We start from the raw sequence: 26955 nt of genomic DNA on the forward strand, positions 1-26955 counted from the left end.
AGCCTAGCTCACAGCAACCTCAAACTCCTGGGCTCAAGCGATCCTCCTGCCTCAGCCTCCCGAGTAGCTGGGACTATAGGCAAATATAACGCCCGGCTAATTTTTCTACTTTTAGTAGAGATGGGGTCTTGCTCTTGCTCAGGCTGGTCTCAAACTCCTGAGTTCAAGCAATCCTCCCACCTTGGCTTCCCAAAGTGTTAGGATTACAGGCGTAAGCCACCGTGCCCGGCCTTATGCTTAACTTTTAAAGAAACTACCTGTTTTCCAAAGTGGCTATACCATTTTATATTCACACCAGCAACATGAGGGCTTCAGCTGCTCCACATTCTCACCAATACTTGTCACTGTTCATCTTTTTTTTTTTTTGAGACAGAGTCTCACTCTGTTGCCTGGGCTAGAGTATCATGGCATCAGCCTAGCTCACAGCAACCTCGAACTTCTGGGCTCAAGCGATCCTCCCGCCTCGGCCTCCCACGTAGCTGGGACTATAGGCGTGCACCATCACACCCAGCTAATTTTTTCTATTTTTAGTTGTCTGGCTAATTTCTATTTTTAGTAGAGATGCGTCTCACTCTTGCTCAGGCTGGTCTCGAACTCCTGACCTCAAGTGATCCTCTCGCCTTGGCCTCCCAGAGTGCTAAGATTACAGGCGTGAGCCACCACGCCTGGACTGTTCACCTTTCTGATTAAAGCTTTACCAGTGGGTGTGAAGTGGTATCTCACTGTGGTTTTGATTTGTATTTCCACAATGAGTGATGAAGTAGAACACCTTTTCAGGTGGCCATTATATCTTCTTTGGAGAAATGTTGATTCAAATCTTTTGTTTATTTGGTTTAACCTTTTTTTAATATAAAAATTTGCTCCTAAATCTCCCTTTCCCAACACACTAACTATCTTCACGAATTTCAGAGTCAGGATCTTTGGCTTGTTTTAAAAGGTACTTGAAGCCTACACAAGGCCAATGATATACTCCTCAAATAATGATAGCAGCCCATGATCATATGGTGCCTACTGTGTGTGTGGATGGCACTGAGTGCTGTTGGTGGAGTTTCCCATGAACCACATCAGGATTCCTCACAACCCCATCAGCACTGTTGACATTTTGGACCAGATAATTCTTTGCTGTGGGAGTTGTCTTGTGTAAAAGAGGATGTTTTGTAGACTCCCTGGCTACTACCCACCAATTGCCAGTAGTGCTTTTCCAGCTGTAACAACCAAAAATGGTTCAAGACTGTCAAATGTCCCCTGGGGGCCAAGCTTGATCTGGTTGAGAAACACTGAGCTGAACTATAGTAGGCATCTCACACTGGAGGAATACATAAGCCAAAGACCTGGGATCAGCATTCCAGGAAAAGCTTCCCTGGTCTGTACCAAATTTTGCTTTCCCAGATACTATGTACAATGCTTTTTATTTGAGGATCAAGAACAGGCAATATTACACTATGGTGATTTTTAGAATCTTCACAGGAGGAGATACCGAAAAGACAGACCCAAGAGAGCCCTTCGGGATGTTCGTAATATTCCCTACCAGCCCTGTCCTACAGAACTTTCTGCAATAGTGGAAATATTCCGTATCTACACGGTACAGTATGGTAACCACTAGCCACATGAGGCCACTGAACACCTGAAATGTGGTTAATGTGACTAAGGAACTAAAATTTTAAGTTTAAACTTAATTTAAATAGCTACCTATGGGCAGCAGCTAATGACTATACTGGATAGCATAGCCCTATGTAGATCTGGGTGAAGGTTTTACATATGAAAAAAATCCAAAAAAATGTACACTTAAGATTTATTCTCTTCATTTATATTCTACTTCAATTTTGTTGTTTTCTTTTAGAATAATTATGGCAATCTTCCAAAGTGCCTTTGTAGCAGGGATTCATGAAACCAGGAGACAGATCCCATGAATCTGAATTAGGAGAGCGGCCACTGCTGCAAAGCAGCAAGTCGCTGAGCAATCACACCTGAGCCCGCACCCTCAGTTTCGATGAAGTTAAAGATTTCCTCTTCCCCACTCCTCATTTTCTTTTCAAAGAGAAAATTTACCAAGAGTTGATTCTGCTATTTTGCCTAGTCTTTGCCCAAAGGAATAAACTAATTAGGATCATAATACCCGGCATGTGAAAAATACCTGACGAAAGCAAAGGCTGAACAAATACAGTAAGTTAATTAATTCTTTTGCCCAGTTCCCTAGTCGGACTCCCTGTGGAGTTACTGACATGCTTTTAAATTCCTGGGGGAATTATTTCAGTTTTAAAATCTGGTACAGTTTCTGACCATTAAGCATGAAAGACGTTTCTCAAGTTTCACCTGGGACGCTATGCCTCATTAGCAGAAAGAAGTAGATGCCCTTACTGCCTAGCTGCCACCTCCAGAAAGCAGAAAGGACATCAGACATTGAGTGACAGCTGCATGCCCAGCCTGGGAAGACCAGCATTATTAGGACATCTCTACTTGATCCAAGGGTGAATGTGCTAGGTTATAAATCTTTACCTTTGGAGTTAGCTAAAAGCCACAAAATCTCACTACTACCTTACTTAAAAACAACCAATTGTGAGATTTGGATATTGTAGCTCTCTGAGGGTGAGTGCATGGGCTTCTTTGGGAAGCATCTCTAGGAAAGGAGCTAGCCTGATAGTTCACAGGACCACAGCACCGCGAATCTCCTCCACACCAAGGCTTCGATTCTAGTCTGGAGAGGATGTGGACAAAGGTGGGATAAATCAAGCTCTACTTCCTTTGTCTTTCTGATCTTACTGACAGAAGAAGACTCATTAGACAGTGAATCTACCACCTTGGCTCTCTCTAATGACAAGTGCTCACAAGAAAACACACTCATCATTTCATAGAGCTAGTTCTTCAAATTCCCATTCCCTAAAGCCCAGCCTTGAATTCACCTTGGTATTTAGTTCAAGCAACTATTCACAACCCCATCAAAACTCTATCTTGGCAATTTTCTTCAATAATGCCAGTACCTTAGTCATCTCTATCTTATTTCAGAGTTTCTTAAGACCCACAGCTCCCCTAAAACTTTATGCAATACTGTACATTTATACACGCATTTTTGGAAGGAGTTCATAGTTTTCATCGGGTTCTTAGTGATCTACGACCCTAAAGATCTAGGTTCCAATTGGTCAATTCCATTTTACAAACTTTAAAAAAAAAAAAAAATAGTTCTTTACCTAAGTGGTTGCCTAGACAAACTAAAAATGACCATCATTCCACCAATCAGTAATGGTTCAAAGTTTCACAGCGCTTGGGAAGTCTCTTAGACAATCCACCCATCAACTTCTTCCTGCATTAACCAGCCAGAGCTAAACAGGAAGGGTAGGTAGTCTCATACAAGAAGAGGATGACGACAGACGGCAAGAAAAAAATGGCCACGAATGCCTGCGATCCCTGTACACACATCCCTCTACAATAACTTCAGTGCTTTTCCCAACAAGAAGTGGACTTTATTTCTCCACCTTTGAAGCTAGGCTTAGCCATGTGATTTGCTTTGGTCAACTGGGTATTAGCAAATACGACAAAAGCATGAAAAGGAGCTCCACGTTGAGGTTTGCCTTTCTCTTGCTGCTAGGAACCCCAAGATGAGCACGGGAAGCAGCCTGGACTAACTTCCTAGAAGGTGAAACCTCAGCCCCGGATATGCGAATGAAGCCATCCTGGACCATCGTGCCCCACTCAAGTTGACCCAGACTTAAAGAATCACCCAGGTAACCCACAGAATTATGAGAAACAATAAGTCATTTTTAGAAAGTCCTTAAGTTTGGGGTGATTTGCTATATTCATAGTAAGTATTAATTAAGCAACAAAGAGAAAATCCAAGGACCAAGAAGAGCGACAGGAGGTTCTAATCTTTGGGATAACGTCTGGGTGCTCCCTAACTTGGCCATCTTTCTCAGTCCCACTGGAAAGTTTCTACATGAAGATTCCACAATGGAGCCCTCAATATAAGTTTAAAAACCTCACTAAATTCTCTCGGTATCAAGAAATAGTCTGCTTGAATTCTCTGTGTTCTCTCAAAAACCTCCTTTAATGAATAAGCCTGAAAAAATTCATGATTTATGAATGCCACTTACTTTAAGTAGTTCATACATATAAAACCGGATATCAAAGTCTGTCAGGATCTGGTAGAGTTGCTGAAACAGATTTCAGAAAACAAAGTTAATTTAGTCTCATTGCATATTGTCATCCCAAGTGTGGGCCATTCTCCGTAAGCTTACTCAGTGCTTAAGTTACTAAGGAATCCTATGACTTTTTACTACCTGATTGGGAACAAATGGGGACAAAGACTAAAGATGAGGGTCTAATATTTTAATCTTCAGGAAAAAAAAAAAAGGAGAGGAAGGAATTCCAAGGAAGAAAAACATTGAAGCCAACTTGGATATTTGCTATTTAATACTCCATGACTTTAATACCCATGATTACATTACTGCAAAGTCTAAGTTGCCCAACCATCTTCATGTTCTTACTGCACATCAACTAACTAACCCCACTGCAGCACCAGAGTATACTTTGGAGAAGTGAGTTCTGAGTAGACAGCAGATCCGGGAAGAGATTTAGCAGCTGAGGTGATAAAATAGTGACAAGATAGGTTGTTTATGAAATAAACATGAGGAAAATGATGTGCTATAGTATTTGGAGATGGCAAGAGCTTTCTAAAAATCTCTACCCTCTATTCCCTCAAAACTAATTCCAGGCTGGAAAAAAAAAAAAAGAATATTTCACAGGCAACAATTTACGTCTTAGGGGTAAGAAAAAAGTAGTAGTGGAATGAGGTGTTAAAAAGAAAAGGACAGGGGTACAGAAAATGATCACAGGCCAAACTGACATACAAATGAAAATTTTCATTATTGATAATCCAAAAAGCCACCAACTGGGAGTTTAAAAAAAACCCTTCAATCTAAGAGTCAGAGTAACATTTATGTAACAAGGTTCATTAAAGGCATCATAAACCCTTGTAAGAAACTCTATTATCTTTGATAATGCAATCAATTCCAAGTAAATCTCTTTCCCCATCAATTCAAGCAGGACTTTCTATAAAAGTAACCAACACACCTTTATTAACACATCGACTGCCACACTAGAAAAATTTTTTTCCTTGGGGCCACAGTGCTTTATTATGAAAATAGAATAAAAACTTCAAAAACAAAATGATCCTTTCTAATTTAATGAAAAATTTGTTATTTTTTATTGTTTTCTGTGCATGAGTTATATGCAACTTGAAAAATAGTTCTCACAGCTCCAAAGGTGAAGAGACATGTGAGTTACATACGCTTCACGAGGCCCCGGGCTCAAAACGAGTGTGAGTTAAATACAACTCACATGGCAGTTAATGTGTTAAAACTTCTGTTGTTCCTCTATTGGAAGAAAGACTCAAGCAATGTAGGGAATCTCTCCAGGGAGCACAGTGTATACAATGTGTCTGCGTAAAGGGGGAAACTAAAACTACCTATCAGTATTTTTTGTATCTCCAAAAATGACAAAGAAGAAATTAATAAAAAGTGGTTTCATGTATATATGTGTAGAGGAACAGGCAGCTGGAATGGAATAAAGGAGACTTCACTGTATAACATTTTATATTCATCTAAATTACATTACCTGTTCAAAAAATTTTTTAAGACAAACATCAAATTTAACATTTTCTAAGAACACCAGGACTTTGCTTCTTTCTCAAGTTTCCCGTTTTAGGTAAGAGTAATTCTCCCTTCCAGCTTAGTAAGAGTATCTGATTTTATATACCTCACACAACCGCTGGCTCAGGGGCGGCAGGGAATGAACATGTACAGGCCAGTGCACTGGCGGTGTCACTGAGCTGCTCTGGCTGCAACTGACCCAAATTCAGGCAGAACGGCACAAACAAGCCACCACTTCTGCTCAGGAGAGCTTCAGCTAAAGAACGATCAGACACCCAAGTTTTCTGTTTTCCCCTAGCTTTGCACTCACTGCAAGGAAAGCTGCTTAGCCAGTACTCAGCTGCACCCTGACAGCTTAAATGCACAGAGAGGCTTAGGATACCATATCTTGGGCTCCTACTCTGTGAGTTAAGGAGATCACTCACAGAGACTGTGCTCAATTAAACTTCAAGTTAATAAATAGCAGATGAAAGAGAAAAGATCAAATTTTCTGTCCAGAGGGCTGTAATATTTTATTTCCAGAAAACCAATATGTGCTATTTTTATTAGGACATTAATCTGTGCAAGGCTCTTCCACTCCTGTCATGTGGTACCTATACCATGCATCTGTGTAAACGGTGTAAGGCATAAAGATAACTGTCCTTGGACTGCCAATATAGTATTTCTAGCTATCTCAACCAACATCAAGTTTATTTAATACAAAAGACACCAGTTGTACTCTGGTGTTTAGGTCTAATATATTACAAAGTCCTGAATGACGGGCTGCCGTTCACACTCGTGTCTCAGGAGCTCTGGGTGGGAGGAGACCAAACTACCTCTGTAACATTTAACCATGTGGGCCTAAAGTTCAGGACTCCCGAGGGTCCACAATCTGGATTCTCCAACTTTCATAGCTCTGTTCTCCACTGCAGTCCCCTGCTCGGACAGAACAAACCTGTGTTTGTAGCCTCCATTCTTCCCCTCCAGTGCCCCCAGGGCCGATCTGGAATACCCTGCCCATCCTACCTGTAAAACCAAACTCATCCCATCCACTTTTTACAGAGCTAGCAACAATCTCTCCCTTCTCTGAACTCCATGCCATTTACTCTCCAGCTGGGGTGTTCACAGGACACTGAGAGCAGCAGCACCCCCAGAGTTAACATTCCTCACTTGGGTACTGGCAGTGACCTCAAGTTATCCAGGCAATTCCTCACTGTTGTATGCTTTGCCCACACCCCAAGAGTCCCATCTCAACATTCTCTGTGTGTTGTCGAATACACCTATCACGGAGAAAAATGGGTACTGTGGCTGGTGACAGTCACCAAACTTGGTGATTTAAGATATCTGAACTCCCCCCACCCCACAAGTATGCCAAGGGTCCACTGAACAACTCAGCACTACACCCATTTTTCCCCACACTAAACTGTCCAACCACATTCTAAGTCCTCATATAGTAGAACGGCATATACTTTATATACGCCACACCACGTATGGTGGTTCTGCCCTGCACACGTTTTTTGTAATGTTTAGCAGTCAATGGTAAACATTATAAAAATAGGCAAAAAAGAAACTGTCTTTCAAGAAATTCAGAAGTACCAAGAGTCCATGACAAATTAGAAAGAGAAGCTTCACAAGAACCAAACTTTCCCTCCATTCTTCTTAGCCAGCTATGTGCAGCTATGTTATTATTAAATAACCCACTGCAAAACGCTGGCAGGAAGTCAGCTTTGCTTACACTTTTATAAAGTAAGTGCCTTATAAAGAACAAGCCTCTGCTTCCCACATTAAAAGGTAGTGAGGACAAAACTACTCACCAATCCCAGTCTGTTCCAAAGTCTCAAACACACTGCCATTTCCCTAGAAATCAGTTTTACTACTGGACTACTCTAAAGGGCCCAATGTGGAAATTTCCTGGGCCTTTAGATTAACCCCAAAATGTCTGAGGATGAGAATGGCAGAAACTGCAATTTGATTAGATTCAGGTCCTCCTTGGTCTAAAACCACAGACGGCAGAATGGAACAGCCACAGGTGGGCCTCGCTCCTCCTAGAGGCACATAGAGCCGTTCAAATTCCAGGTGCATTTCAGCTGCATCGTAATGAACCACAGATTCCAAGGCCCCACTCTCAGCTATTGCCACTCAGGAGGGTTCCACATTTTATAAAAAAAGTTCCCAGGTAGCTCTGGTCACGTGCCATATGTGGGAATCACCAACACAGCAAACTCTTACACCACACACAGAGATTGCATGTTCCCTGACATACACAGCTCAGTCTATGTCCGTAAATCCCAGTGGTCCCCATGTAGAGAGAAGAAAAATCAGGCAGAGTAGGCTATAAGTGAAGGTGAAAGATATGTTTAATGCAGCAGTCAATAGTTTAGGCACTGTTAACATGCAAACCACAAGATCAGGAATAAAACCAAGGTCAATATTTTTAGAAATTTAAGGAAGGTGAATAAATCTTTGATCAAGCAAATCAAAGTTACCATTGATCACCTGAAAACTTCACTTATTTTCTTAAAGAAAATGACACAATAATGTTAATGACCTATTTATAACAGTACATTATTATTATTCCCCCAACTAAGGAAACTGTATTTAGCCTGTAAACTCAAACTCTTAACAGATTTAACAACATTTCAGTTATCGGCTAAGTCAAGGCCTACCTCTATTGTGAGGGATTTAGAAATTCTCCAAATATCAATGCAATTCTATCATTTTCTTAGAATGGAACCCATTTACTTTACAGTGTCTTATCAAACTTTAAAATGTCCAGATGATGTATTTTACTCAAAATGTATGTCTATTATATTTACACTAGTCCAAAAGCATAGAAAATTGAGAAGCATGTCTTCATAGAAACTTTTTTTGGTACTCAAAATGGTACCTCAGCTTTCATCGAGACACTTCTGGGTTTGGGATTTTCTATAACTACTCATTGCAACTCTTAGAGACTTATTTTTCCTATTCATTTGTATCACCATGAATCTTTTATTATAGCTTTGGCATATATAAAGTATAAATGCTGATCTCAAGGAGAAACTAACCAAACCAGTACCTCCACCACAAAGTGAAATACAAGGAAAAAAATTAGTGAGGCTATCGAAGATCTGAACTAAATTAAGAAGCTTGGTGTAAAAAAATGATCATGTCATGTACTAAAGTTAAAAAGCAACCACTCATAAATTCCAAATAATCAATATTATATAGAACATGTTCTCTGGACACAGTACAATCAAATTTTTTAAAAACCCAACGGGATCCAGGATCATATATTCACAAACACACAGCTATAAAGGACATTACTAGAACAGCAATTACTGGGAAATTTTTGAATATCAACTCTGTATTAGATGGCATTATTGCATAAATATTAAATTCCTTACATGTACTAACAGTACTGTGTCCTAGTTTCCATGCTAGCATATTTATAAGTAGAGTATCATGATGATGTCTGCAACTTACTTTAAGATGACTCAGCAAAAAGACAAAGAGACAGAAAGGGGAGGGTCAGGAGATGGGACAGATACAACTGCAAATGTGGCAAAATACCAACAACTGGTAAATCTAGGTGAAGGATAGGAGGGTACTGATTATGCTATTCTTTCCAATTTTCAGGTTTTAAGTTTTCAAAGTAAAAAGTTTGGGGAGAAAACCACAAATCCACAAGTATTGGAATCTGTACTTCTAAACTGAAAACTATCTAAAAGTAAGTTCCATAACCATGGAATGCAGCTAAAATGATGCTCAGGGTTGTACAGACTTAAGTAAAGATATTATCATTCAAGAAAAACAGGAACAAATCAAATCAGTTGACTTCAACTCAAGAAGTTAGGAGGAAAAACAGTGAAAGCCCAAGAAAACTGAAGGAAGAAAAGTAAGATACCAGCAGAAACAGAATGAAATAGAAAAACAACAGCTGAGCAAAAAACCCAAAAGCTAGTTCTTTGAAAAGATTAATAAGAGATCTCTAGCAAGACATTTAAATTAAAAAAAGAAAAAGAATAAAGGCACAAATAATGTTTAAAATGTAAAGGAATAAGCACGGCTATAATAGAGTTTTAAAGTCCTAACAGAATTCATTATGCTAATAAAATTGAAAGTGAATAACTACAGAAATGTTATCCAAGTAGACTGAAGAAAAGATAGAAAACCTGGATAAACCTTTAACCTATAGAATGTTTTGAAAAGGAAAGTACAATACAAAGTTTTCCTCTCACCCCTGAAAGACAACTACCCAGGTAACCCTTATCTTATGCAAACTTGGAGAATGGGAAGAGGAAAAGCTATCCAACTTATTAATTATGTAGGATAACCTTGACACCAAATTTAGAGAAGGACTCTACAATAAAAGGAAATTGTAGATCATAATTATCAATTGCACCAACAAAAAATACTGAAAAGAATAGGCTGCAGGGTGCATCACTGTTGATTCACCCTAATATTAAGCCAGGGACAACTGCTCTCTGGGTGATACCTTAAAACGAGTTACTAACACTTTACACTAAAATAAGAAAGATAAAAAATAAAAACAAACTTTCCTAACAAGATGGACACAGGACAAAATAAAAAGACATTAAACCAACTGATCTCCCTATTTGTGGCCTGCCATACTATCTGGGAAAGAAGATTTCCCTGTGATTTGCTCTTCCAAGATACACATCTGCTACCTGATATTTAATGATCTTTGAAGTTGATTAAAATGTCATGGCTTAAACATTCAAAGGGGACCTCAGTTAAACATGGCAGATCACAGACCTCTGCTTCTACCTGAAGATCCTCTAAAGTGAACAGTAAGAGGAGCACGGGGTGGGAAGATTAACTTTCTAAGAACTAAGAGAACAGGAGACACAACATTTTGAAGCTAGAAAACATGTCCAACTGACTTAGTAGAAAAAAAGCTAAAAATTCTGCCAACAGTGAAGGGGGCCCAGAAGCAAACAGTCTTAAACTGAACAAGCCCTACCGAAGGGCTCTGGATTGGTAACCCCAGTATCACTGAGAGAGAGTAAACAGAGGGTGCTGAAAACAGAAAAATGGGTTTATAACACCACTCTGAACATAGGAGAATGAAGTGAAGTCCGCACAAGCTCTCCTCAACTGGTGACTACTAAGATGCCAGCAGCCAAGCCTGCATCCTTGAGACAGGAGCTGATGGCTCTTCAGAGCAATACTCTAAAATGTGAGCAGATATTCAAGAACCATGACATTTCAGACAATTATAAAAGAGACAAATAACAAAAACACGCACACGAAAAGCAATCTGAAAGAAAAATAGAGAAAAGGTATGAAGGGGAAAAGTATTCTCAGTGAGAAAATAGAAGATATTACATAAAACATGAAAGAACAGGATACTATTTTAAAAAGTTCTGAGCCCAAAATGAAGCTCTAAGATGTGAAGTCTAACATTTGAGTTCTAGAAAGTGAGAACAAAGAAAAAAGGGGAGAAAAATCAAAGTACATTAAAAATATATTTCCAAAACGAAGGGAAAAAGCCCAGCAAGTATGTAGAACAAACGATAAAAGAGACCCGTATGAAGGCACATCATTGTGTAATTTCAGAAGTCTGGGAATGAAGACAAAACCCCAAAAGCTTGCAGAAAAACAAAACAAAAACCATCACACAAGAAGCAACCAGAATGGCTTTGGTGTTAATACTGAAACAATCTCTTCAAAATTGAGTAAATTATGAATTAAACCTGGAATTCTACACCCCAGGCAAATAAACTGGGAAGACAAAATAAAGATGTTTTCAGATATGCAAGCCTCAAAAAAACATTAACTTCCCATGATCCCTTTAAAGAAAAGTACTAAAGAATGTAGGAAATATCCCTTTTGAGGGTTAAAATCCCCGGGAAGATTTCTCTAGGAAATTAGAATTCCTGCTGATCTTTACCATGTTGTTAAATCAACAGAGATGTCACTTCAAAAAACACAAAATGCTGAACTGAAATTTTATATATGTGGCCAGACTATTGGTGAAAGCTCATTAATGAAACAGACGCATTTAAAACTTGGGGAACTGCACTAATAAGTTCCATTAAGACTAGCTTTTAAACTTTTGCATTAGAAAAATGTTTGGTTTTATTAAAGCCTGTCTAGTTCTCTAAGACACGCACATACAGTCCCACTCATGTATAGCATGATAAACCTGAGTGATTCACATGATCAGCTACACATATCAGCACAGTACTCTACCGGCTAACCACCACTATGCTACCAAATGAAAAAATTTACATCCACACTTTAGAGCTCACCACTGATTTCACCTGTAAGGAGTCACATTAACAAGTAAACCTGTTACATATAGGATACTCCGTACTCTTACTTATTGTTTTATAAGTCAAAATATCCTCTTTTGCTTATTCTTCATTAATTGATCTTGTTTTAGAGTCATTTTAGAGCGACTAAGATTAAATGCAAGAATAAGGTGTTTTTTTTTTTAACTTTCACCCAAAAGCATCACTCCTGACACTAGCATCTTTCAATCACTGATTTGGTTTTGTCTCTAGCTTCTATCACAACAAAACCACAACTCTCTTATTCACTGATGGAGTGTTACAGTCAACTAAAAGTCCTCTAAATGCCCCTGAAAATCAACACCACTATTTCGTTTTTATATTGGTTTTTATACTGGTTTTCAAATTATGCTCTAAAAGGGGGGGGTTTCTACCATATCTAGTATGCCTAACCCCAAAAACCTTATCAGAAGTTAAGGTTTTAGTGTCTGAACAATAATAAAAACAATTAACGAAAAACCAGTTTAAAACTGTGCTTTCTGAATAACACTTCAAAGTCTAAAATAACATATATTATAAATGTAAGAAAATGTTAAAAAAAAAACCCAAGATAGGGCTCTTCTAAAGCAGTGACTCTTCACTAGTTTTTCTATATCATCGGCTTTGTACATAGTGTGCCTGAACACACGCACTCATTATTTGACAGCTTGAATCCAACGTATTGCTTCTTTTCACAAGAGCCCTGTATCAGTTTATCCCTTCCTTGCAGCAAAGTTAAGATTTCTTATGAATATCAAAGTCAACACCCACCCAAAGCTCTGTTGTCTAAAACAGGAGTGTTACATTACAGATGAGGCATTAGCTTAGACCCAGCTGAGCAGCTACTCTGGCAAAGGGTGATGAGTAATTTTACCAAATGTAGGAACTATAACCACTTTCTGCATACTGTACTCATGCTATAAGGAATCCACTTTGTTATGTCCTACTCTCAATGACATCTCTGGCTCCCTTGTGTCCTAAAGTCAACAGTACTTATCACCACCTCCCCATCCCCCATTAACCCCATGCCAGAAAGAAAAAGTATACGCACCTTAAAATCTGTATTATTGATATATTCAAATACCAAAGCTGGTGTCTTTGACTGTAAGAGAGAATATTAATGCTTTTTAAGTACCCAAATAATAATCAATATAATTTGCTTCTGCCACAGGGCCCATCCTCAAATCCCACTTAGATGCAAAAGGGATTCAGTCACCAGGGACAGGTTGTTCAGAAAGTGTCTTCTTGAAATTTACAATGCCTAGAATGTGCTTCAAAATAACTGGGGATGGTGGGAGGTGGGAGAACAGATGAACAAGGTTGGCCACAGGATGATTAACTGGCTAAATTAGGTGACATGTGCAGGAAGGTTCATTATATTATTCACTTTACTTTTGTAAATGGCTGGAACTTTTTATAATAATAAAAAGTGTTAAAAAAGAAATGTATTCTTGGAATAACCTATCAATGGCCTTGACCAACCTGTCAATGGTTGTGTGAGGATTTACACTCTGCAGTGTTCCAGTTTGCCAACTACAAAAGGAGTAACACATTTTCATCTTGGTTTAGCAAGGCAGATGCATTTGACAGAATTATCATAGGTCTTTTCAGGGTCCAAAAGAAAAATATAATTACCCATGAAATTATCAATAAGCTACACTGTAAAATTACTGCCTGGGCTAGAGACCATTAAAGAATGTCTCACCTTACAAAGCAGATGTGTTTCAAAAAAATCATATATAACCAAATATTTCTAAAGCACTATAATCTTTAATGCAATCAGTACAAAATGTTCAATATTTCCGGTGTAAATCTAGATTTTCGAATGTAGGGTTTACTTAAGTGAAGTTAATAATGCTAATTGGCAATAATAAGCTTTCAAAATTGGGAGAAAAGCAGAGGCTTAAAGGGTTATAGGAAGAAAAAAAATCATCCTGGAAATCTTTATTGTTGGTGACTTTTACTCAAGGGCCAGGTGAAAGTTACCTAGGAAACAGGCCACATTACACTCACACCAGGACAACTCAAGCAGCAGCCCAACAGCAGCCATGATCAAACAATTCCTCACTAGCCCAGAGTTTTAAGAGTTTCATCAAGGCCAGCAGATCTCCCTACAGACTGTGGAGTAAGCCTGATCCTCTAAAAGTCAGGGGCAAGGGCTCCTTGCCGATTTTCGTCAACTTCAACTTACTTGTCTTACATATCATGTAAAACATACACACTCTAAGTAACAAATTACAAAAATAAGACAGGTAAGTTCTGTTAACCTGAAAAAAAAGCAAAATGATAATGCTTTTGTTATACTACCTACTGGCTCATATTTTAAAAATTCTTCTGAAATTCTTATTTTTATATCGTGCTCTTTTTAAATGGACAACAATCTTTTTTTTTTTTTTTTGAGACAGAGTCTCACTCTTTTGCCCGGGCTAGAATGCCGTGGCATCAGCCTAGCTTAAAGCAACCTCAAACTCCTGGGCTCAAGCGATCCTTCTGCCTCAGCCTCCCGAGTAGCTGGGACTACAGGCATGCGCCACCATGCCCAGCTAATTTTTTCTATATATTTTTAGTTGTCCGATTAATTTCTTTCTATTTTTAGTAGAGACGGGGTCTCGCTCTTGCTCAGGCTGGTCTCGAACTCCTGAGCTCAAACAATCCGCCCGCCTCGGCCTCCCAGAGTGCTAGGATTACAGGCGTGAGCCACCGCGCCCGGCCTGACAATACTCATTTTTAATGCAGGCCATTTTCAAAATGTTAGGCAGTCCAGAGCTAGTCATTATAAAATCAGGGCTAATCAGGATACGATATATTTTTTAATGTCAATTAGACACAATCTGACATACAACCACTCCTTCTCAGTCTTTTCAGGGTCTAAAAGGAAAAGCGTTCCTTGTTCTTTAGTTCAACAATACTGTGTAATCTTGGGCAAATTATTTAACTTCCGCAGATTTTGGTTTTCTTATCTGTACAATGCAGACAGTAACAGTACCCACCCCAGTGGACTGTTGTGAGGATTAAATGACATGACACGGTTAAACACTCAGAACAGTGCCCAGCACATAGTAAGTGCTCAATGCACGTTAGCTGCTATTATGAGGATGTCTTTAGCAGACAGAAGCAAAGACCTACTTCTTAAATAAACAATAAACTATCACAGGAGAACAGGGAAATATTTGAGGTAGAGCAGGAAGAGAACAGAAATGGGATGGGAAGTGGTACGGAAGAAGTGGGGGAGACGGAAAGTCTTTAACCTTAGCTAGTCAAAAACACTCAAGGGTAAGTTACTCTCCAGGGAGAGAAAACAAAATTAAACGGCACATCTAAAACAGCTAAAAATTAAGCATTAACAAGAATATTTTAGTTATATACACCTATACAACGTGAGCCCTAATGGCAGATTCTTCTTTCTCAACCTTCCACAACCCAGTAGGGCTGTGAGGTGCTCAGCTCTTTATGCCAGGTGTCCACGTGGAGATTTCCCACGTATCCTTGTGTAAATTGAGATTTTCAAATGTCATACTTAAGTGAGATAAAATAATGCAAATTGACAGTTGTTAGCTTTCAAAATTGGGAGACAAAGAGAAGCTTAAAGGAGATATCCAGCAAACATTTGTGGGTGGAACCGAAATAATGAGGTAACAAAGCTGGGACAGGGATTTTTCTCGGTACATTTTTAGGTTCCATACAAGTGGTGGCGGCTACCTTGTCATTGGGCCACCATGATTTTTTTCGTTTTCACAACCATTCAGTAGTAAAGACAAACACCCCACTATATAGCATTATTTGGTTTCTCTGTGTTAAACAACCTCCCATATTCATACCCCAGCCTACTAGTTCTCCCCCGCAACCATTTGGCACCTACCACAGGGTCCTTTACAGTGTCAATCAGCTTAATGATATTTGTTCCACCACGAAGATTCTCCAGAATCTTAACCTCTCGTTTTATCTTCTTTTTCTTCACTGGCTTAAATACACAAGAGTAATCAGAAGTGAGACTCCTTTTGAAGTTAATAAGATAAATAAAATTTTAAAACAATGTTAGCCAATCAAATGAATAGTATGCTATCTTGAACATTGTGTTGTGTTAAAAAGCAAGCCTAAATTAGAAGGAAAAAAACTTGAAATAAATTGGGCTTGCCCATAAGAACCTTTAACATTAAATATTTTACAGACTCATTCAGCTTGTGTGTCAAGATCTTTAAGTAGTCATAGTTAGGGCACTTAAAAATTTTGGACACCCATGTCATGCTTTAAAAATAAAATGCCTGCTTACTAGATAACTAACTGCCAAATGGAAAATGTTATAGCTCTGAACAGCTGTATATAATGCACTCACAAACGGAAAAACTGAGACAAAATGGTGAGACACCTGCTCTTCAACCAGTTACATGTAATTTTGTCTTCCAGGAGTGAAAGACCAGTTCACTGACATCAAGTTACAAACTTGTTTCCCAGCTGCTGGCTTCCATTTCCTGTCGCCACTCCCATTTCCTTAACATCTAGAATTTGAAATCAGTACAGAGCCAGTAATGTTTCCCAGCAGCTCCCACTCCTAAAGAAAGAGATGTTGGAACAGCAATGGAGAAAAGTGATCTCTGATGCAGTAGTGATCGAAAATCTCTATCTGCTAACCTCTGGTCTGCTGGAGAGAAAAAGTCAAGACTTTTATCAGAAATACTTGCATTACATATATTTTATCTTGTCTTAAATGGGCTAAAGAGTTTGAAGAATAAAAGTAGTTCTGAAAAAATGAGTCTATCACAATTAAGTATGCTTTATAAGGCACTTAAAACAGTGGCCCGTAGTAAGTACCCACCCAATAATGTTAGCTTTATTATTTTCAAATTTTTAGTAATTTGCTATTACTAATTTGTTATTTAGTAATAAGTCATGTTTAATCCTCACAAAACCTCTATGAAGCAGACTCAGCAAAGTTGAGCTATTTGCCCAAGGTCACACAGCTAGTCGGAGTGGGGGCAGAATCAAGGCTGGGTGGTCTGACTCTGAATCCCATACTCTTAGCCACTGTGCTTTTGCTTCCCAAGTGTGTTAATGGGAGGAATGTATGAAGGAAGAGGAGTATTCCATCACTGAGACACCATTATAAAAGCACAGGCAAAGTGAGGCCGACGGGTTTGCTGTGAAACAGTGAGACAAGATTTAAAAAGCCCATGTGTGGTGGTGGTGGCAAGGGGAAAATGGAACATACACATGCCGGAGGAACCATCTTTTGTTGGTCACTAAGCTACAGCTTTGAATACATAAGAAAACAGAGAGGGAGAAACTATGAAACACAGAGCACCTGCATCATCTAAAATAGGGTGCTCAACTGAGAGACTGGAGTCAAGCTGTCATGACAATGCCTACTCCCCACTCTGTCAGGGTTCTAAGAGAGCAGATTTGGCTGCTGTGCCATGTCCCCCATCACCACTTAGAAACCTTACTCCTTAGTCCCTTTATATCATTAGGGAGCTCAAGATTTTGGGAAAATGAAGCACCGTACAACTCAATCCAAAAAAAAAGCCAGGGAAGGACATACTACTACAAAATAACTAACCTGTAAGCTTAAAAAATGCTGAAGTCATAAAACAGACTCAGCAACTGTTTCAGATTACAAAAACATGACAACTGAATATAACACATGCTCTGAGATTTTCTTTTGCTATAAAGAACAGTATAAGGATAATTTTTGAGACCAGCCTGGAGAACATAGTGAAATCCCATCTCTAAAAAACGTCTAAAAATTAGCTGGGTGTGGTGGTGTGCACCTGTAGTCCCAGCTACTCAGGAAGCTCAGGCAAGAGGAATGCTTGAGCCCAGGAGTTTGAGGTTACAGTGAACTATAATCATGCCACTGCACTCCAGCCTAGGTGACAGAGCAAGACTCCCCTAAAAAAAAAAAAAAAAATTATAAGGATAATCAGCAAATGTGAATGAGGGCTATAGATTAGCTAATAGCATTGTATCAATGTTAATTTCTGATTTTTGAACATGGCACTATACAGGTATATAAGAAATTGTCCCTATTTTTAGGAAATACACACAAAAGTATTTAGAGATGACTACAATGTACTCTCAATAACTTCAGAAAAATACATAAAATATAATTACATAGATGTATATATGTACATATTCATGTAAACATGTACATATGTGTGTATATATGGTATATATGTGACAGAGACAGAGAGAAGGATAAAGTAAATGTTAACATTTGAGGAATCTGAGTGAAAATCTATGGGAATTCTTGCAACTTTTCTGTAAGTCTGAAATTGTCAAGAATTTAAAAGAAAAATAAAAGCTGGCTATCTCGTACTTATAAATTCACCTAATGCTACCAGTATAGTCAATGCCTTTCAATGTAAGAAAAGTCTAGAGCTGTCATCCACTACTGGATCTGTGGGAGTGGTAACAGAAAAAAACCCCGCAGCCAGAAGCCCATATATACCAAAAAACCTCTTCTACTCCTAAGAGTAGTCCTAACACCTTACAGGGGTAACCCACTAAATCAGTTGCTTTTATGACACTGCCCCATATAAAGTCTCGAGTTGCTCTCCTATTATTCAGCAACAGGGAAGACAGGCACACTGTTCCTGGACAACGCAGTTAAGATTGAGCTACCCTTTCAATATGTCTAAAGGTATCCTATGGAGCATCTGAAGCATATTTTGCTGTCCGTCACCTGTCCAACAACTTCCCAAACTAGAGAATGGGAACAGCAGGCCAATTCTGAAGTGGCACAATGGAGTCCCATAGCAGCTAGAGTTATAAAAGACAAAGAGACTATAAAAAAGGAAGGTGACCTACAGTCCAGAACATGCCCCTCAAAGCATCAAGAACCAGGCTACAGGCACCTCCCTTCAGCCTCAATTAGTTTATTTCTCTGACTCTGAGATGCTCCAGAAGCTAAACCACCAATGAGCTCCAAGGAAGTGAAAGTGATCATTTTAATTCTGCAAATGGATCAAAGAGAAAAAGTTAGGATTCCTAAGGGAGATTGTTCACAGGAAAACAAATTATGAGTTTTACAGAAATAAGGATGCTTTGAGTCTCCTGTCCAGAGTTTGTACCCATTCACCACCAGTTACATAAAATGGAGAAAATACACACATTTCTATGAAAATCTCATAATTTCATCTCACATGTTAGAAAAAGTCTCCCATCTGGGGTTCACTTATTCCCATTCAGAGAGTATCTGTTTAGAAGATTCAAACTGAATCAATTTAGCTATTCTCCAAACCAAAAAAAAAGTTTCAATAATAAATGAATTTTGGCACATACCTAGAGAGAATATTTATGGGGGAAAAAAACCAATTTCAAATTTTCTGTGCAGGAGCTCTGAAAATGAAAAAAAGAAAAAGGAAAAAATATCTTTCTGGAAGGTCTCTGCCTAGTGATCAGTTGTAGCTATTCTGGAAAACCTTGTTCAAAGTAATCTAAGAGTTAAGGTACTTTTTCTCTTTCCCAATTTACCAACATTTAAAAATTTTAAAACAAAAGACAAATTTAGTGACAGGCTGCTTAGAAAGACAAAAGTTGATAAAGTCAGTAATCTGTCCTATTTATTTACTCAGAGCTGCTTTAAAAAAATAAAAAAAGCCAGAATTGAGAATGATTTCTTGCATTTAATTGTGATTGAACTTACAAACTTACATCTACCAAAGGCGTAAGAATTATGACCTTAATAAATTCCAGAAACTACTAACAGGCAAAGACCCATTTAAATTTTTTTCCAAGCACAACCGAATTGATAAAGATAGGCAGGAATACAGTTCATAACTTTCAAATTTGGGGTTACTTTTATCCTACCAAACCAATGATGGCACCGCTAAGATATTAATTTCATCACCTGCAATAACAATTACAATGAACAATGGCTGCCAGGAATGTAGGATGGAGTAAGGAAGAAAGTCCAGCCTGAATGATGGCATATATTGCCTTGGTGGCATCTCTAAAACTCAATGTACCTGACCTAAATATAAATATTACCTGAGCAATGTTATTTCTTCACAGCAAGTTTTCCTCTAATCTTTCAAGTCTCATTATCCCAATTACATTATCAACTCCTTGAGGGTAATTATTTATTCTCAGGATTTAAAAAGGCTAGGCATAAAATCAAAATGACAATCAAATACCACTTCACAAATGTTAGGACGGCTACCATAAAAACAATAGAAAATAACAAGTCTTAACAAGGACGTGGAGAAATAAGAGCCCTTGTACGTCGTTGGTGGGAAAGTAAAATGGTATAGCCACTGTGGAAAGACCCTCAATAACTTAAAAATAGAATTGCCTAATAATCTATAATAGCAATTCCACTTCTGGAAAGAAGCAGAGTCTTGCAGAGGTATTTGTACACCCATGTTCAAAGCAGCACTATTCACAATAGCTGAAACATGGACGCAACCCAAGAGTCCACTGCTGGATGAATAAACAAAATGAGGTATATACATACAATGGAAAATTAATTTGGCCTCAAAAAGGAAGGAAACTCTGACGCATGCTGCGACATGGATGACTCCTGAGGACATTATGCTATGTGAAATAAGCCAGTTACAAAAGGACAAATACTATATATATGATTCCACTTATATGAGGTACCTAGAGTAGTCAAATTCAGAGAGACAGGCAGCAGACCGGTGGTTGCCAGGGGATGAGGGGAGGGAGAAATGGGGAGTTACTGTTTAATGAGTACAGAGTTTCAGTTTTACGAGATCAAAAAGAGTTATGGGGGCTGTGGTGGTGATGGCTGCACACCACCATCATGAACGTATTTAAATACCACTGAACCATACACTTAAAAATGGTTAAGACGGTAAATTTTATGTATTTTGTATGTATTTTAACATAATAAAAAAATTGGAAAGAAACGGCAAGACACAGAGCAGGCCTTTTGAATTTCACCAAGAGAATGTTACAACCTTTGTACTACTGGTTCTGCCTCTAATCCTCTCAGATGAGTATTATTAACGAAGTTTTACTTGAGGACGCTAAGGTGCAGAGAGTTTTAATATATTTGTTCAATGTCATAGAGCTTCTAAGTGTTGGAATTAACATCTGAATCCAGGCAGTCTACTTCCTGGGCCATACTCTCTCAGGAAAGAAAACCATTTTGTACATTATTAAAACATGATCATGTATCTACATTTCACCTGATTCTCCCAACAACCCTGTGGGTTAAGTAGGAAATGTATACCTATTTTACCAATGAGAAAACAGAGTCAAGTGGTATAAATGAAGGAGCTAGTTATGGAACCCAAGTCTTCTACCCTCCATTTACAGCACTTCTTACACTATACCACCGTGATTATGAGGTGGTAGATCCTGAATTAGGCTCTAGAAACTACCTAGAGCCCTACTGTACATTATGAAAATGGGTACTCTATATCAAAATATTCTTTTCACACACGGTTCACTTTTTTTTTTTTTTGAGACAGAGTCTCACTGTGTTGCCCAGGCTAGAGTGCCGTGGCATCATCCTAGCTCACAGCAACCTCAAACTCCTGGGCTCAAGCGATCCTCCTGCCTCAGCCTCCCGAGTAGCTGGGACTACAGGCATGCGCCACCATGCCCAGCTAGTTTTTTCTATATATTTTTAGTTTCTATTTTTAGTAGAGATGGGGTCTCGCTCTTGCTCAGGCTGGTTTCGAACTCCTGAGCTCAAACAATCCGCCCACCTCGGCCTCCCAGAGGGCTAGGATTACAGGCGTGAGCCACCACGCCCGGCCACACGGTTCACTTTTGAATAAACTCTGTATGTTAAAGGGATAAAACCAATAACCCAAAAATCTGGCAAGTGGTCATGAGGAGACTTGGAGGAACCACATGGGTTAAAAAGCATAAAAACACTGCTTACTGAGGCTTCAAACCAAGAGTAAAGTAGCATCTCACTTTCCCATTAAACATATCACTGTGGATACAAGTCACAGAGAACCTGTGCCCGGGTCCCTATAGCTCTCTAGGTATTCGTGGTTCTGTACTTCAACTAGCAACCCACCAAAGTCCAATACTTCCTTTGAGAAGAGTAACTCCAAACATCATTAGAAACAAATTAATTTCACAATTCAGTACATCAAAAAGTCAAATATCCAACCAACGTCCTAATTGTGTTCCTCAAATCTACCAAGACTCGATGACAGGAATACCAGGCTGTAAACCCAGTATTTCCAACCCTAACCATGTGACTCTGAGCAAATCACAGCCTTTCCCTGGGTCCTGGTTCATATGTAAAAAGGGTCTGGGTTCTAATGGTTTGCAAGCTCCCATGTTCTGTGGGACTACACTCTCAATCGGTGACACAACCAGAGTATTAGAAACAGCCTAGTTCTTCACACACGATTTTTAACATTTATATTGTTCTTAATCTTAGTAATAAATAATAGTGTTTTAGCTCCTTTTATACCGTGAGACATTTGTGAAAACTAGAATTCACAAAAAAACTTAGATATATACCACTAATGGGTTGCTTCAATATGTCTTCATACACATGCCTAAATGGAGAGTAAAAAAACATACCACTGGAGAAAGGAGAAATAAAAATAAAACACTGCTTTGGTATAAAGATCACCGGCTCACTGTGAAGTCACTAAGAAGGATCTGACATCAGTGAGCACCCTTCTTTTAACACCACTTCCTGACAACACAAAATTTTAAAAATACCTACAAATATGCTAAACATACTTAAAAAACAAATTTTAATATTACCATTCTTTTTTTTAAGCTCAAGAATTAATTTCTGAGAAAAAAATGGACAGTCAAGCTATTTATAAAATAAGACTATTAACAGGACGTCTTATATGGGAGTTTCCAAGTCATTGTAGCACTGGTTCAAAACACTGTACATTTGTTTTTAAAAACTAGTATTGCTTCTTGCACGGTCCTTAGGCAATTAAAAAACAGTATTGCTCTTGACTACTATTCAGGAAATAGCAGTATAATTTGAAAGATTCCAAGGACCCCAAGAAGTACCGAAAAACACACAGCATTCACTAAATGACAAAAATTGTCCAAATTCTTTTATTCCTATGTATACTGTTCTAAGAGGCACTACAAAGGAACTGAAGAATTGATTTTTCAGAACCAAAAGATAAAACTTGTAGCACTAGAGCAGGTTTCTACCCTGCTATATAAAACCTTTACCATTCCCCCTTCTCCTTTTTCTCTTTTCTCCTCAAAACAGTCTCTGCGAAAACAGATATAACCTACTGATCGGACAGTTTTCTTTTAAAATTTTAGCCCCAGAATTTCACTTGAGGATACACAGTAAAATTTTGCTCACCATTTTCTAAATTTCTACACCCTCTTAATAGTCCACTTTATTATGATAAATAAGTACTTGGAAATCTACTGATGTAAATTAAATGATATGAAATTCCTCTGTGGTCACTCACCATCCAACCATTCTCACATGTTGGCAACAACTGATATGCAATGTTATTGACTAAAAAAGGAAGACAGTCTGTCCTCAAGGAACGTACCCTCTATCTCAGTTACTATGTGTACAATACATAGGTACATTAATTCAATTGCAACCCTGCAGTTGAAATACAGTAAGCTTATATGGAAAGGAAGCCTGTTCTAGATTCCTCCAAATTAGGAGCAGCTGGTAAGTTGTTAAGGCGCTAATTTCCTATGACCAAACACCACAAAAGTAGGTATTAGTCGTAACTTCAACTTATTTGAATAAAGCAGCACAACTTTGGATAAAGACCCCGTCCTTTTTAAAAAATGCTACTTTCAATCCACTTTAACAACAAAACCAAAACAATACCATTAATGGTTTCTTACCCCATCCTTGAGATAATAAAATCTGAACAGAAATGCCACAGGGCTTTGAAAAACATTAAGAAGTGAATACAGTTTTCATCAGTGGAAACAAGGCGATTCAGGCTGCACCATGAAAAGAAATCATGTTGAAATGAAACAAGAAACATTTTGCTAACTAGAGTATCAAGGGGCCCCCAAGTGTTACTTCAGAATACTGGAACTTGTTTCTGTGCTCAACGTTAGGATCCTACAATCCAATGTTAAAATGAGCAGTAAGAAACATGAAGAAATAGGAAACAGGAGTTCTGACTAAGGGTCATTTCAACATAATGATGTCAGATAAGTTTCTTTGTTGCGGCGGTCTCCTATTTTGTAAAAATAACCTACAGCAGCTTCCTTACTGGGTTCCCTAACATATACTGAGAATCTTTAGAGCAGGAGAGAACTATCCAGCAACTGACCCTACTAAGTTCTTTACAAGGATGACTAAAGAACAGTGTGATGCTTTCCTGAATGACCACAATGGTATTTATACACACACCTGAATGCTGTTCCTTCTAAAAAAGATACCACAGGAAATCGCATACTTATCCTAAAAATGCTGCCGTTGCACAAAAGTTTGGATATTTTTCTGGAATTGCTTTAGAGTCAGCAATTCATTCTTCTGAATGCACAGCAGTGGAATGTGGATATTCCTAATTTCAATTTATGCCTTGCTCACTTCTTAGAAAGATTTCAAGCAGCTTATATTAAAAACATTTATGGTTACGTACATGGAGAAAATGTATGGCTTCCCCAGGTAACTTCTATGAAAGGAACATTTCTTTAAACATTTATGCTTGTTTAAAAAAAAAAAAAGACCTTGTGACATCATAGGTGCAACTATTTAGGGAAGAGGGGAGTCAAACTCTTTATCTGCAACATCATTTCCTCACTTCTTATCCCTAGTGTTTGACAGCACAAATAACTTTGCCTATTTCTCTTTACTGCAATTCTGCTCTTTCACTAGGCTAGGATGGTACTGAATGATGGAGTTAACTATTTTCCTGAAAGGTGATTACCAGAAAGTGTAAGCCTGACCCCTCAAATTAAACTGGGATTTACCTACACAGCTGCCCCAACACACAAAAACAGCTTTTCAATCCCACAGTCTTACTCTTATTCCACAGAACCTTTGCAAAATAGCCACACTGGAAATCATGCACATGTAAAAGTGCTTTTATCATTCTAAGTCTTCTCGATCTTTCACTAAATGACATGTACACGTGTTAAATGATCCGGCAATAATGAGGACCCATCAGAGATTCTAAGAATTACTTTTCAGCATATCCTATAAAACCTTAAAGCTACAGTCTGTTACCTGAAGGAAAATTTAGCCAATTCTTCATGCTCATTAAAATCATGTCTTCATCCAAGAGATAACAAAAGGCATCATTATCAAACTGAGATTGCTAAACCAGATATTAAGACAGTTTTGTTCCAATTATTATTTTAGTGATCATAAGTGTACCCTTTTACTGTTCCAAATTTCACTTTTACTAGCTGATAAGCAACAACGGCTCACTGGCTCCCCGACTAGGCTTCCCGTCACTGATGGCTCACTGTATCTATCCCACCTGAAACTTTATAGCCCAAGGCGAACAACTGATTATCCACTGAGGAGTTTCCCTCCACTTGGGCTTCAAACTCATCTCTGAAATTGCTCCAATTTTTCCCAACTTTCTTTCTGGAGGAACTTAGAGCCCCAAGACTAACAACCATAGTGCTCAAGGAGCCCTTAAATTGATGGAATCTCCATGAAAAGGCTTTTCTTTCTTTTGAATACCTATTTATTTTGTAACAAATGGAGCCCTTTTGGAATTTTTGCTTTGGTTGCCCATAATTTGCAATTTAGAACAAGGGCGTTCCTGAACTATGATGCTTAGATTTGAGATCAGTCTGTATTTTCTTGAAAGTTCACAGGAAATGGGGTGTGAGCAGTAATGGATTAACATCAGACAGAAGATACATAACGTGAGCTTGCACTGACTGCTCTTTCTATACTGTGGCTTATATCCTTTTGACCTGTGGGGAGGAAAAATGTTACATACCACTCATAGGACACTCACCTTGAGTATTTTTACAACCACTCTCTCATTGTTGGTGATGTTAATGGCCTCAAATACTTCACTATATTTTCCTCGACCAAGTTTTCGAACCAGTTGGTAATCATCTTGATTACTGTGAAAGGTAAGAAACACACATAAATGCCAGGATTTGGGATTAACCAAGCCTATGCCCACTGTACACTCCATTCAGCCACTTCCATTAATCAAACACTTGGAAGTGTTTATACATCAGCCACAACTCATTCCCTAAATGAAAGCTACAACATAAACTTGGCTCCCTTCACTCTGCAGAGCTCCTAACCTAATTGGTCCCTCATAACGTGCGGAAACGGGGTAGGAAAGCAACCCTCTGAGCCAACCTAGAGGGGCAAGCAAAGCATCCATTCTGGAGGCCCAGAGGATACCCCCTCTGCCCCATGGCTCCACAACACCTGCTTCCTGTTTCACACCCTGAAGGTAGACGGTGCCCGCTTGGAGAATCTGGACGTCTTTAAGAAATGTCCTCCCACCTAGCCTCATTTCAGAAAACTAAAAAGGCAGAGAATTTTAATAGCTGAAGAGGACAGCTGCTGACTTCCCACCCCAATAAAAACCCCAAAGTATAAAGCGGAAAGGCTGCTCTCCCTCACTTCCACCAGGCTTTGATTTCTGGACACTACACTTCTCCCCCACTACGAAAGCATTTCTTGCGAGGGGGAAAAGGGTGCGCAAAGCAGGGAGAAAGGGACGATACCGGGGGTGGGGTGAGGAGAGGAAAACGAGGACACGTGCGAGATGGGGGACTCTGCCTCCCATCGCAGACCCATGGAAGCGCCGGCCCAGCTGAGGAGCCAGCGGGGAGACAGATCACCCCGGGCCGAACGCGGTTTGAGGGGGGTGGCCTAGCGGGGGAAGGGGTTAGCGGGCTCGGCGGCGGCTTTACCCCCAGCTCGGGACGTGAGCCTCATAGTCCCAGTACTCGCGGCTCCTCAGGCTGTTCACCTCAGCGTAGACCCGGGCCCTGCTGCCCGCGGCCGGGCCGGGCATGGCGGGCAGGACCGGGGGGCGGCGCGGGACGCAGAGGGTGGCGGCGGCGGCGCGGCAGGGGGCGCGGGGTGGCGGGCGGAGGAGGCAGCCGGCCGCGGGGCGCTGGAGGAGGAGGAGGAGTGTGGCGGCGGGCGGCCGCGCCAGGCCGGGCCCGCGGGG

The 26955-nt window shown here is 39.3% G+C and overlaps 1 protein-coding gene across 3 annotated transcripts in view; it reads right to left on the reverse strand.

The window, feature by feature from the left end:
• CSNK2A2 (casein kinase 2, alpha prime polypeptide) overlaps positions 1 to 26949 on the reverse strand; it is a 38967-nt gene extending 12018 nt beyond the window's left edge. Inside the window, exons 1-5 of one of the 3 annotated variants that reach the window (XM_012647869.1) lie at positions 26693 to 26949; positions 25771 to 25882; positions 15759 to 15860; positions 12951 to 13001; positions 4086 to 4145 (exon numbers count right to left, since the gene is read on the reverse strand). In XM_012647869.1, coding sequence (XP_012503323.1) covers positions 4086 to 4145; positions 12951 to 13001; positions 15759 to 15860; positions 25771 to 25882; positions 26693 to 26796 — 429 coding nt within the window. In that variant the 5' untranslated portion in view covers positions 26797 to 26949. The remainder of the gene's footprint in view (positions 1 to 4085; positions 4146 to 12950; positions 13002 to 15758; positions 15861 to 25770; positions 25883 to 26692) is intronic. The other 2 variants (XM_012647870.1, XM_012647872.1) reach the window with 2 other exon arrangements.
• Between the last annotated feature and the right edge of the window lie 6 nt (positions 26950 to 26955).

This window comes from Propithecus coquereli, unplaced genomic scaffold (genome assembly GCF_000956105.1).
Source record: "Propithecus coquereli isolate 6110/MARCELLA unplaced genomic scaffold, Pcoq_1.0 Scaffold272, whole genome shotgun sequence".
Taxonomy (NCBI): domain Eukaryota; kingdom Metazoa; phylum Chordata; class Mammalia; order Primates; family Indriidae; genus Propithecus; species Propithecus coquereli.